This window comes from Asparagus officinalis, chromosome 3 (genome assembly GCF_001876935.1).
Source record: "Asparagus officinalis chromosome 3, Aspof.V1, whole genome shotgun sequence".
NCBI classification, from domain to species: Eukaryota; Viridiplantae; Streptophyta; class Magnoliopsida; order Asparagales; family Asparagaceae; genus Asparagus; species Asparagus officinalis.
Window position 1 is genome coordinate 24011325 of NC_033796.1, and position 13504 is coordinate 24024828.

General features: G+C 39.7%; 2 protein-coding genes across 8 annotated transcripts in view; one reads left to right on the forward strand and one right to left on the reverse strand.

The window, feature by feature from the left end:
- LOC109833425 (protein trichome birefringence-like 13) overlaps positions 1-10868 on the forward strand; it is an 11487-nt gene extending 619 nt beyond the window's left edge. The window contains exons 1-9 of one of the 7 annotated variants that reach the window (XM_020401087.1): positions 1-82; positions 5978-6118; positions 6590-6693; positions 6897-7017; positions 7258-7392; positions 9531-9743; positions 9841-10020; positions 10109-10271; positions 10350-10868. In XM_020401087.1, the coding sequence (XP_020256676.1) occupies positions 6937-7017; positions 7258-7392; positions 9531-9743; positions 9841-10020; positions 10109-10271; positions 10350-10753 (1176 nt within the window). In that variant the 5' untranslated portion in view covers positions 1-82; positions 5978-6118; positions 6590-6693; positions 6897-6936 and the 3' untranslated portion in view covers positions 10754-10868. Of the gene's footprint in view, positions 92-5977; positions 6119-6589; positions 6694-6896; positions 7018-7257; positions 7393-7846; positions 8503-9480; positions 9744-9840; positions 10021-10108; positions 10272-10349 lie in introns of those variants that run through there. The other 6 variants (XM_020401085.1, XM_020401088.1, XM_020401086.1 and 3 more) reach the window with 6 other exon arrangements.
- Positions 11803-13504, reverse strand: part of LOC109833426 — a 4977-nt gene continuing 3275 nt past the window's right edge. The window contains exons 4-7 of the mRNA XM_020401091.1: positions 12976-13237; positions 12735-12888; positions 12353-12452; positions 11803-12203 (exon numbers count right to left, since the gene is read on the reverse strand). Of these exons, the coding sequence (XP_020256680.1) occupies positions 12086-12203; positions 12353-12452; positions 12735-12888; positions 12976-13237 (634 nt within the window). The 3' untranslated portion in view covers positions 11803-12085. The remainder of the gene's footprint in view (positions 12204-12352; positions 12453-12734; positions 12889-12975; positions 13238-13504) is intronic.

The window sequence follows — 13504 nt, forward strand, 5'->3', positions numbered from 1 at the left end:
GCGGGAGCTGATCGGGGGTTTACTTTCTTGGGGTATAATTTGACGGTGGCGTATCATCGGACCAATTTGCTGGCTCGTTATGGTAGGTAAGGTGTGTAATTTTCATTGAATTGGTAGCTTAATTGAGGAAAATTTATCTTTTTTTTTGCTGAAATTTATAGAATTTGAATGAAACTGAGAACTTTTATGATTGGCAGTTGCTAATTTAGCCATTTCCAGTTTTGCTCCACCGAGGAACATTGTTTTGAAACTTCAGTGAAAACAATTGCCTGTTTGATTTGCTCATTTACAAAATGGTGGGTCTTACACCCCGCGATTGGCCAAGTGGTTGGGCTTGGGGCCTTGGCTCAAAAGGCCAAGGGTCTGATCCGTGTCTATGGCATGTCTATCCCTACTTTCTGTTGTGTGCAGCGGAAATTTCGGCAGCACCTTCGGTGCGCAAGATGCACAACAAAAGATTAGATCACAACGGAAATCCTGTTTCACAAAGGAAATAAGAACCGAAAGCAAAATAACTCTACAAAGTGAGATATCAACTTTTCCTCTCATCAGTTCTAGGACTGACTTGTCGAGGGAACCTACAAGCTATACAAATCACGGCAAGAACACAAATTTTACGTGGTTCGGTAAATTGTCTACGTCCACGGGGCAAGGAGGGGGGAGATCTACTATTAGAGGGAGAGAATACAACTAGGATTTACAATCTCACAATTTAAACCCTCACACAAACTCTCAGATCTCTCACATAAATACTCTCTCAAAGGGATGCTCTAAACCCTCAAAAGTGACTGCTCAAAATCTGCACCGCCAAATCTGCGTCTGCTCTTTCTGCTCTTGCGTCGCCAAATATGCGTCTGCAGCAAAATCTCTCTCTGCTCTCGCTTGCACGCGCTGCCAAAAAGAAAATCAGCCGCCTACGGTTTTCCCCCTCACTTTTGCACACGAATTCTCCTTGCACGCTGCCTACGCTGCCAAGAACAGAATTCCCCCCTTCGTACATGCACACAAAATTTCCTCTGCCGAAAAATTACTCACAGCCGCAACTCCTTGCACGCAGTGTCTTTTTTCCCTGTTCACAGCCGCTTTTCCCTTGCTTGCACGCCTCTAAAAAATACCGTAGCATGGGTATTTATAGGAGATCGCGACCGAAAATGGGCCTCACAAAGAAAACCGCCCGCTGAACAAAACATCTCCCCACGTTCGCTTCGTGGCCCCCACACGAAAAAGAAAACGCGTCTCGTTCACCTCCGAAGTTCCCACCTGGCAATTACTTGAGTGTGGCCCCACGTTCACAATTCTTCACCTCGGCGAAGTTTTTTCAAAACTGAGCCGACACCAACCAAACCAAATGTCTCACTTGTTGCGTCCAGTACGAAGTGAAACAATTCACGACAACTGACTCAATCTACAACAAATCGAGACCCCAAACAAGAGTCCAAACAATCTCACCCCCATCAACTAATCCAACCCGGCTGCATCGTAAAAACTGCCTACGTATCCTCTTGTCCAAGGAATCAAGTCGAACGTAGTTCACTCAAATGGTCGCGAACGACCTCAATCCAATAGAAGAGTTCGCAACCTTTTTTCTAATATCATTAACTCTGCGACTGATAGCACATCCAATGGTCTCAAACTGAAACATATCAAACACTTTTATCTGAGGTGAACCAATGACCGTATTTAAATCATGTCCACCAGCTGCAACCGAATCCAAAAACAATCCACCATATGCATCCAAATCCAAAAGATCCCTAAACTGTGTTACTTCAGTTGGAATCCCAAACGATGTAGTATGATCTAGAGTATGTGGAGTAATCTCCACCCTATGTGAAATAGCATCACTCTTCACCCGTTGCGATACATCTAAGGTCTGTCCAAAACTCTCCACCTGCTGAGAGTCAATTAGCTTCTCAAAACTGGAAAATCATTCCCTTCTAGGACACACATGATAGGTCATACTACTATCCAACATCCATTCAGATTCTTCCGAATAGCTATCTGTAGGACTGATAGAAAGCGAATAAATAGAAGAGTCAGAAATATTACCATCTGATATAACGATATTTGCTTCTGATATGGTTGCTTCTCTTTTCCCTTCTGCTTATTTTTCATCCATTCGTCGAGCTTTGGGCAGTTTTTCTTCCAATAACCAGTCTTCTTCCACCAAGCACACTGATCTTTTCTAATTGTAGGATGCCCTACTTTAGACTGTGATTTCCAATTCTTTCGATTTGGACCACGATCTTGAACTACTAATGCATCTCCTGATGCCTTCTCGGAGGACTCATCAACACTCTTCCTTAACTCATAATTCACCAACGTTGAGGTCACCTCCTTGTAGCTAACAGTAGTTCTTCCATTAATCATAGTGCTAACAAAGATACCATAATCATCCTCAGGCAACGAACACAAAAATAGCATCGCCTTGTCTTCATCTTCAACCATGATATCCACATTGACCATGTCTGAAAGTAGCTTCGTGAAGTTATTAACATGCTCTCTGATAGAAACTCTCCTCTTCATCTTGAACTGGTAAAACATCTTCTTCAAGTGAAGCCGATTCTCAATGCTCTTAGTAGTGTTTCTCATATCTTCTTCGCTGACGTCTCGTTCATCACATCATAAATAAGATCCGACGTCAAGCATGACCGAATAACTCCACACGTCCTACTATTCATCTTTTTCTAATCATTTTATTCCATATCAGCAGGTTTCTCTTGCAACTCAAGAGTCTCTTCCAAGTTTTGAGCGTCCAACGCATCAATCACCTGGCACCTCCACAAACCAAAATTGATCTTGCCGTCGAACTTCAGAACATCAATCTTCATGTTATTGATGCTCAAACTATGTATCGTTTTCGTAAGAGACGAACCTGATGTGCTTGATTCTCCCATGTTGTCGATTTAACTCTTCAAATAAGAATTCAACAGCGAATCCTTCGAACAAGCTCCCAAGTCCAACCCGGAGCTCTGATACCACTTATGCGCAGCGAAAATTTCGGCAGCACCTCCGGTGCGTAAGATGCACAACAAGAGATTAGATCACAACAAAAATTTTGTTTCACAAAGGAAACAAGAACCGAAAGCAAAATAACTCAACAAAGTGAGATATCAGCTCTTCCTCTCATCAGTTCTAGGACTGACTTGTCGAGAGAACCTACAAGCTATACAAATCACGGCAAGAACACAAATTTTACGTAGTTCGACAAATTACCTACGTCTACGGGGCAATGAGGGGGGAGATCTACTATTAGAGGGAGAGAATACAAATAGGGTTTACAATCTCACAATTTAAACCCTCACACAAACTCTCAGATCTCTCACACAAATACTCTCTCAAAGGGATGCTCTAAACCCTCAAAAGGGACTGCTCAAAATCTGCACCGTCAAATCTGCGTCTGCTCTTTCTGCTCTTGCGTCGCCAAATATGCGTATGCAGCAAAATCTCTCTCTGCTCTCGCTTGCACGCGCTGCCAAAAAGAAAACCAGCCGCCTTCGGTTTTTCCTCCTCACTTTTGCACACGAATTCTCCTTGTACGCTGCCTGCGCCGCCAAGAACAGAATCCCCCCCCTTCTTCGTACCTGCACACAAAATTTCCTCTGCCGAAAAATTACTCACAGCCGCAACTCCTTGCACGCAACATCTTTTCCCCCTGTTCACAGCCGCTTTTCCCTTGCTTGCACGCCTCTGAAAAATACCCTAGCATGGGTATTTATAGGAGATCGCGACCGAAAATGGGCCTCACAAAGAAAACCGCTCGCTGAATAAAACATCTCCCCACGTTCGCTTCGTGGCCCCCACACGAAAAAGAAAACGCGTCTCGTTCACCTCCAAAGTTCCCAGCTGGCAATCACATGGGTGTGGCCCCACGTTCACACTTTCTAATTATTAGGCATTGTAACACTTGCCGCCGGCCTCGGGGTTTCCTTGGCTGGAAACAAAGATACCATAATCATCCTCAGGCAACGAACACAAAAATAGCATCGCCTTGTCTTCATCTTCAACCATGATATCCACATTGACCATGTCTGAAAGTAGCTTCGTGAAGTTATTAACATGCTCTCTGATAGAAACTCTCCTCTTCATCTTGAACTGGTAAAACATCTTCTTCAAGTGAAGCCGATTCTCAATGCTCTTAGTAGTGTTTCTCATATCTTCTTCGCTGACGTCTCGTTCATCACATCATAAATAAGATCCGACGTCAAGCATGACCGAATAACTCCACACGTCCTACTATTCATCTTTTTCTAATCATTTTATTCCATATCAGCAGGTTTCTCTTGCAACTCAAGAGTCTCTTCCAAGTTTTGAGCGTCCAACGCATCAATCACCTGGCACCTCCACAAACCAAAATTGATCTTGCCGTCGAACTTCAGAACATCAATCTTCATGTTATTGATGCTCAAACTATGTATCGTTTTCGTAAGAGACGAACCTGATGTGCTTGATTCTCCCATGTTGTCGATTTAACTCTTCAAATAAGAATTCAACAGCGAATCCTTCGAACAAGCTCCCAAGTCCAACCCGGAGCTCTGATACCACTTATGCGCAGCGAAAATTTCGGCAGCACCTCCGGTGCGTAAGATGCACAACAAGAGATTAGATCACAACAAAAATTTTGTTTCACAAAGGAAACAAGAACCGAAAGCAAAATAACTCAACAAAGTGAGATATCAGCTCTTCCTCTCATCAGTTCTAGGACTGACTTGTCGAGAGAACCTACAAGCTATACAAATCACGGCAAGAACACAAATTTTACGTAGTTCGACAAATTACCTACGTCTACGGGGCAATGAGGGGGGAGATCTACTATTAGAGGGAGAGAATACAAATAGGGTTTACAATCTCACAATTTAAACCCTCACACAAACTCTCAGATCTCTCACACAAATACTCTCTCAAAGGGATGCTCTAAACCCTCAAAAGGGACTGCTCAAAATCTGCACCGTCAAATCTGCGTCTGCTCTTTCTGCTCTTGCGTCGCCAAATATGCGTATGCAGCAAAATCTCTCTCTGCTCTCGCTTGCACGCGCTGCCAAAAAGAAAACCAGCCGCCTGCGGTTTTTCCCCCTCACTTTTGCACACGAATTCTCCTTGTACGCTGCCTGCGCCGCCAAGAACAGAATCCCCCCCCTTCTTCGTACCTGCACACAAAATTTCCTCTGCCGAAAAATTACTCACAGCCGCAACTCCTTGCACGCAACATCTTTTCCCCCTGTTCACAGCCGCTTTTCCCTTGCTTGCACGCCTCTGAAAAATACCCTAGCATGGGTATTTATAGGAGATCGCGACCGAAAATGGGCCTCACAAAGAAAACCGCTCGCTGAATAAAACATCTCCCCACGTTCGCTTCGTGGCCCCCACACGAAAAAGAAAACGCGTCTCGTTCACCTCCAAAGTTCCCAGCTGGCAATCACATGGGTGTGGCCCCACGTTCACACTTTCTAATTATTAGGCATTGTAACACTTGCCGCCGGCCTCGGGGTTTCCTTGGCTGGAACTAAGCCAAGGTTCCTCACACGTGCGGGGAAAAAATAAACAAGGTTGGGTATTGCGGTGACGACTGAGTGAACCATTCTTGTGGTTCATTAACTTTTGGAGACCATCTTCCGTTGTTGAAGTTAGGATCATGCCCATCGAGAGTGAACTTGATGCTGGCTTAGCTTTCACATTATACTAAATACAACTCTAGTGTTGAATTAGATCTCCTATGTTTCATTTTTGCCTATACCTATGTTGCTTGCTATATACTTTCATTACATGGTAGATCTATGACCATGAAAACATAACTAACTGGAGATGGTGGACTGGTTTTATTTACTTTAAATTACATGGCCTCAGATTATGAATGTAAAAGGATTTCTTCTGTTATGTTTTCTTTATTCCCAATTTCATGAAATTTATTGGTGAAGTTGTATGCTGTGTCATAAAATTTATCATTTCTTACATTTGAAAATTTTATTTTCATTTGGTGCAGATGGTCAGCAAGAGCGAGTGGAGGAGATTTAGAATCCCTGGGATATAAGCAAGGTTATAGAGTGGATATTGATGTCCCAGACCCAACATGGGCAGAGGCCCCAATCTTCCATGATATCCTCATCTTTAATACTGGACACTGGTAGGCATCATTTGAAATTGTTTAGCTTGAATTGTACTTTTGGAATTTAGATCACTTCAGTTTCTTCCATGTTTGAGATCGTATGTGTTAAATCTTGATATTCATTGATAGCACGCAAGCCAATAGATATGTGTATATACTCCTATTTATTTTGCTTTTCTAACTGGGCCATGTTTATGATAGAGGTCTGTCCATGTGACCCAAACACCCAAATGGAGAATACCAAAGATTAAGTTTGCTTCATATATGTTGTTGACCTGCTACACAATAACTTAAGTCCGTTTGGAGTAAGATGGTATCTTGACAGAAAGCATGCATGCTTTTATGATTTTTCTCAAAAAATATTCATAATTGTATTGCAGTGATTTTAAGATGAGATGATAAATATAGATTGTTGTGGTTGTTATTTAATTGATGAAATCAGAGAGTCATGCTCTTCAGGGACCTAATAGTTTGTATTTTTTGGTGTAGAGTTTTACGACCTCCTTGAAGTAATCGCTTCGAAAAACTTATTTTCTGCATACAATTTGTTGGCAATATGGCCCCGGAAAATGAACTTTTTCTAGGAGGAGGAGGTGGGGTCTCTTTATTATGTAACACACATTCATGTAGTTCACATCTTATTGTTATAAATCCTTTGTTGAGAAAACAGAGAGGGCTATGCTAATTACATGCAGCATGCCCTTTTTATTTTATTTTTGTTATATTAGTAACATAATAGCTTCAGGTTACATTACATATTTATGACATTGTCTTTTTGTTTGCTCCTAACCTCCAGGTGGTGGGCTCCTTCTAAGTTCGATCCTGTTGAGTCACCGATGCTCTTTTTTGAGAATGACATGCCTGTGCTTCCTCCAATGCCTCCAGAATTTGGTCTGGATATGACATTAAAGCATATGGTATGGCAAAAATTTCCTTAAGTGATTTTAAAAAAAAGGGACACAACCTAATGAAAAAGTATAAGGCAGTAGGCTCATTTTTAGTAACTTAATCATGAATTTTTAGTTACAAATTGCACCTCCTACATGTTTCTGTTCTCATGGTTATTACAACTAGAAATTAATCATATTATTACCCGATCTAGTTCATCTTTTTTCCCCGTAACTGTTTCCTTTTTGTCAACTTATATGCTGAAACAGATTTCATATGTTGACAAAAAGATGAAGACTGGTGGAATCAAATTCTTTCGTACACAATCACCAAGGCATTTTGAAGGAGGTGACTGGAATGAGGGTGGTTCATGTAGGCGTGTAAAGCCACTGTCAGATTATCAGGTATTTTGTATTACTTATCTTCCAAGGAGCTCTATGTTGGTTTTACTTGCACATCTAAAAACATTCTTTGGAATATATTATATAAGCATGGAAATGTTTTGGTTTCCTGTTTTCTGTTGTTTCCTTCCCTCCCTGCATCACTGCATAAAGATGTATATTTGGCATTGAAATAGCTAATGCAGAAATCGTTTCTAGTAAACAGTTTGCGAAAAGAACGTACAAGTAAAGGTCTTTCTAAGAATTTCATGTGTTATCATCTCTTCATAGGAAAAATTGCTTATTAGTAATGCAACATACATATGTGTTTTTAATTTCATCTTGCAAAGACCCTTGTGGCCATAACATGGCAATGATAAAATACTCATTAAATGCTTAAGAAAGAATTTTGATGGGAATGGAGCGCCTCCACTCCGAAAATACCTGTATTAACGTTGTGAATTCCTTCTTCAACCAGGTTGAAGAACTTTTCTCTTTGGAGAACAATGGAACAAACTCAGAGGTGCGTTTGGTGAACCAACACCTATACAAAGCCCTCCAAGCATCAAGTTTTCGTATATTGGACATCACACATATGAGCGAGTTCAGAGCAGATGCTCATCCTTCAATCACTGGGGGAAAGAAGCATGAGGATTGCATGCACTGGTGTTTGCCAGGATTGACGGATACATGGAATGATTTGCTAGTATCACATCTAGAGAACGTGTAGATTAACTGGATACATGACATCATTCTTTATCGATTCTTTGGCCACCCTGTTGGCATCAATGAGAGGATCTTGATTGTTCATTTATAGTGATTAAACAAAACAGCGTTCAAGGTTACAAGTAAGTTTAATCGCTGGCCTGAATCGTGTTAGAAGACCTCCAATTTATACTGCTAGCTATTTTGTCTTGGTTTAGTTTAAGATTGACGACTGTATTGCTAACGTCAGTTATGTACATACCGCTCTTTTTTCACTAAGCAAGAGGCTTAATCAGCCAAAACAGAATGTATCCGCTAAAAATTTTGTTAGAGTCTGAGTCATATTATTTAGAGTTGAATTTGAGGTTGATCTTTCATGAGATTTCTTGATAGATCTCCAAATGTGTTTTAACTTGTTCCTTTGTTTTATACCCTTCCCATTCATTGTCCATGGCTTCACATTCAAGGATATCTATCTGGCGCTATTGAACCTTGTTACTGCAGTTTAATTTTGTGTCAATATTGATTCGCTGGTGAAGATACAGCTTCACTTGCATCAGCATGTGATTCACATTGGCTTCAGGTTTAGGTAAAGCCATGCTGTTTATGCAAGTAGGTATACGTTCAGGACTATGGTAACTTTGTCATCAGTGCTTATATGCTTATGTAGCTAAATGCCAAGTTACTAGAACCGAAGTATATAATGCTAGAGCGATTGCAAGTTTCTTGATCTTGACAAGTACCAATTTTAAACAAAGACCAAGCCTACCCACCGCAGATTATCCGGACGGTTAGGAGGTTCTAGTACGAACCTTTAGATTTTGGGTTCGATTTTGGTTAATCCTAATTGCTTGTGTGAGGTGAGATTCCATTAACTTTTAGATAATAATGAAGCTCCTACTACTCATGAATCACAATTTAATTAAAAACCTAGCCATGTAATTCATGAATAAAAATGGGTATATGTTTGCTTGCGTTCCGTTGCAACTGCAAGCAAGATATTATAATAAAAACAAAGATTTTTTTTTATATCCTTTAATTGGAAAATAAAATGTCTCACTTGATTTGACAAATATGATGAGGAAAATTTAGTTTCTTATTATAGCATAATCATTAGATAGAAGGTCCTACCAAATGATAAGGAGGATTTCTCTTCTTTGTACTTTAATATGTATACTAACCCCAATGTGCAAACATGTTCTTAGGTTTTCTCCCACACTTCATGGACCCCATGAAGCTTTTAACTAACTTAACTAAATAAATTAACCAAACGAAAGTCAAGACCCTTTCTCAGTTCGTGCGTACAAGTAAACATACACATAGACACGTCTATAAAAGGCTCCAACGCTCTCTTTGCATACATGAAATTGCACTCTAACCTCTAAATCTCTTGCTTGGTTCTTGTAGAGATGGCCCTTTCTCTTCCTTTACAACTCCTGATGCTCCTCCTTTCACAGTTCATAATGGCGATGGGCGGGGTCCCTTATCACAAGTATCAAGAACCCGGTACCATATCAGACACCGATGAAGATCTAACCTTCAATCATTATGCGAGAACTTGCCCCAACTTCGAAGCCATTGTTCACAACAAGGTCAAGGACTGGATATCCAAGGACTACACTCTTGCACCTAGCCTTATAAGGCTACACTTCCATGATTGTGCCATTAGAGTACGCCTCTTTTTATTGCTCTATCAATCTTCTATCTTTATGTTTATGTGGATTCTATATAGATTTTACTTATATTTTTTGGATTTTTTTTTTCCAGGGATGTGATGCTTCGGTCTTATTAAACCATAAGGGAAGCGAGAGGTGGGCAAAGGCGAGCGAGACACTGAGAGGGTTTCAAGTGATAGATGATATCAAAGCAGAGTTAGAGAAGAAATGCCCAAAAACAGTCTCGTGTGCTGATATACTCACAGCAGTTGCGAGGGATGCCACTGTGAAGGTTACATCCCAAATCCCCTAAACTTCTGTATTTATGTCGTTTTATTCACATGGTTATGATATATATATTACTAATATCGATTAATTAGATTGGAGGTCCATTTTGGGAGAATGCATACGGGAGAAAAGATGGACTAGTGTCACTAGCAAAAGAAGCAGAACTTGTGCCTATGGGCCATGAGAATGTCACCCATCTCATTGAGTTCTTCCAGTCTAGAGGCTTAAGTCTACTTGATTTGGTTGTCCTCTCAGGTAAAATACATCAAAATCACAGACTATCATGATTTCTAAACAAAATCTTCTTGTTTACGATGTCTCCTATAACCTCAGGAGCTCACACTATTGGAAGAAGCCAATGCGGTATAATCCAAGAGAGGTTATACAACTTCAAGGGAACTGGCAAGGCAGACCCCAGCATTGACAGCAAATATCTCAACTTCCTGAAGAGAAAGTGCAGAAGGGCATCGGAGTATGTTGAGTTCGATCCAACGACACCAACCAAGTTTGATTCTATGTACTACACTAACTTACAGAAGAAGATGGGCTTGCTGTCTACTGATCAGTTGCTATACTCTGACTCAAGGACTAAACCGATTGTTTCAGCATTAGCTTGGCAGCCTATGCTCTTTTACCAACAGTTTGCAGTGTCAATGGTGAACCTAGCTAATGCTCAGGTGCTGACTGGTGATGATGAAGGGGAGATTAGGACCAACTGCAACTTTGTTAATCATTGATGTACTTGAGTTTTGATTTTGTTGTTCTTACAGTAAATTGGAGATGGGCATGCGTGTCGTTTATATTACTCAATGTTTTATTTGATGACTTTGAATGAGGAAATGAATCTATTCAACCGGTTTCTTTTTGCTTTTTGTAATTTAGGATTTAGGATTTCATTTAGATAATTTATGGTGTCGGTGCTTCAGTTACAGTTGAAGATTACTCCGCTCCTTTTGCAAATAGAATATAAATTGGCCAAACGGAAGGCAATAAGTGAATATTAATACAATGCTAGGCGCAACACTAACAAAATAAACATCTGTAAGGAATTATTATGTAAAAGATCTGGTAGAATTTTAGTAATTTTATCAGATCAGGTTTATATTCTAGTGACTGATAGGTTTCCCCCAGTATCCTTCTACATGGTCCCTAGGGATTTTGGACAGAATAATGTCACTTCAGCATATTTTAATGGCTAATTCAGTCTGATAGTGGTATTAGGATTTCAGCATCAAACTTATCTTTCATGGTAGCTAAGTTAGATACAAATGTTAAATCAATTCAATCCATAATATCAGCTATTGGGATTGGTTGAAGTTCTTTTCTGAGGTAATAAATCCGATTAAAAAAATTTAAATCCGAAGAAAAAATTCACGTAAAATCAAGTCATCAGCTCCAAACTATGATGTGCACTTCAATATGTACAAGATCATATATCCATCATTAACATAAGAATCTAACCTAAGCACCATCTAATCAAGCCAAACCTTTTCATATGTAAACAATTCATATATCCATCATTCAACTTCTCCGTGCACCATGTATAGTTGACATAAAAGCAAATGCAATTATTTCGCGGGGAATGGCAGAACTAAAGTATACTCTATTTAGATCTTGACAATAGCAAAGCAACTACAGGCAATCCTGTTCATGCTTTATTCTTGAGATTACTACTAAAAACATGAAGATAGCACTAATCACACATATTCTTTGAGTGACAGAAAAGTACCTCAACAGCCTCATTAATGAAGAGTGGAGAAATGAAAGTATGCAAATCTATAGCGCATTTCCTCGAGAAAATTATCTTGGCGTGTCACTGATGTTAATGATCACTGCAGAAGAGAAACTATTCTCTTCGCGGACAACAACTAAAAAGATTACAAGTAAACACAAGCACTGCGTCAACAAGGTTACACAAACCTTGTTTGGTAAACAAGTGCTATAACCTGGATCCAGCCGTGGTATAGTTAGTGAGTGCCGAGCTCTATGAAGCTAGAGTTGAGGCTTCTTGATACTCTTCTCTCTAATGTTAGGAAAAAACAATCTGGTCCCATATCAGAATCAAGTCATCAAGTATTAGGATATGCCCGAACAACATCAACAATAGATGAGTGACAAATTGGACATGCACCACTGCTTGACTTCAACACATTGGCACAATTAAAACAAGTGCACATATGCCCACACCTATAGACAACCACAAACATCCCATTAGAAAGAAATTCCTTAATATACCAATGAATTAAAAAGGTGGGAAAGGTAAATAGCGTAAGTTTAATCTATCTAGATTGGAAATACCAAAAAATATAGAAGGATATAGCATATGAATATTGTACCTGTAAATTAAAGAATCAATCTGCATTTCATGGCAAATACAGCAACTGCCTTTCCAACTTGGTGTTCTCTCAGAACTATCTGATGTTTTTGCGAACAAAACTGCCAACACAATGCAATGATACCTTAGATGATTGGTTTCAGCTGGATGGAGTTCAGAATGATAAAAAAAAAGATACTTCGATAGATAAAACATACTGTACATTTTATATTTTGCATATGCAAATGGTGTTTTAAAAATTCTTATAGACTTCTGATATACACAGTGTTCGGTAAAAGAAATAATCAGTTTTTCAATCAGAAATTTAGATCAACTGCCTGACAATATAGTAACACTGAACCTTGTTGTGGCATATAAATCATCAAACATGCTAAATTGCTCACCTGATTGATGAATTGCAGAAGAAACCTCATCCTTGACATAATCCTGTAATTTTGTCTGCCACTCCATGCAGCTTGCTAGCAACTTCTTTAGGTCAGTAATTTCTTGATGCATTTGTGAGATTTCATTCTTCAAATCATGCACGCTTTCTGACTCCTGCCACATTGACAAATTTGTTGGCATGTGAGAAAATAACATTGAGCATTTAAAAAATAAAAAATTGCTAACATAAAGACAATTTACTTGCAATGTGTGAGTGTATAAGTTATGTTGCCAACTGTCTGGGTAGTGCCCGGTTTGGTACGATGAAGGTACCAAAGAAGCATCTGATGCAGCTTGATCAGCATTGTTGAACTCATAATTAATTCTCCAGGTAGATTGATCTACATTCTCTTCAGAGAAATTCTCATCAGCATATTGTGCTCCTTGTCTTTGTAAAAGCATCATGACCACTCTGTTCATCTTATCACAAAAGTCACTGGAAAGTGTAGTTGTAACCCTCCTCCTACACACGAGAGAAAAGGGCGTTAAAAATATTGTACTAGCTTAAACCCACAATATAGACCATCCTGAGTCCCTGACCTAGTAACATGCACTTAACACGATAATTTGAAGCATAGATTGATAAAGGGTGAATTTCATAAAATCTCATAAAACTTTGGGGCATTTCCCATGAAACACCCCCGAACTTTATTTTCTCACTAAACCACCAAAACTTTCCCAACAGGACCCACCAAAATTTTTAACTTTCCCACAAAACACTCCAAAACTC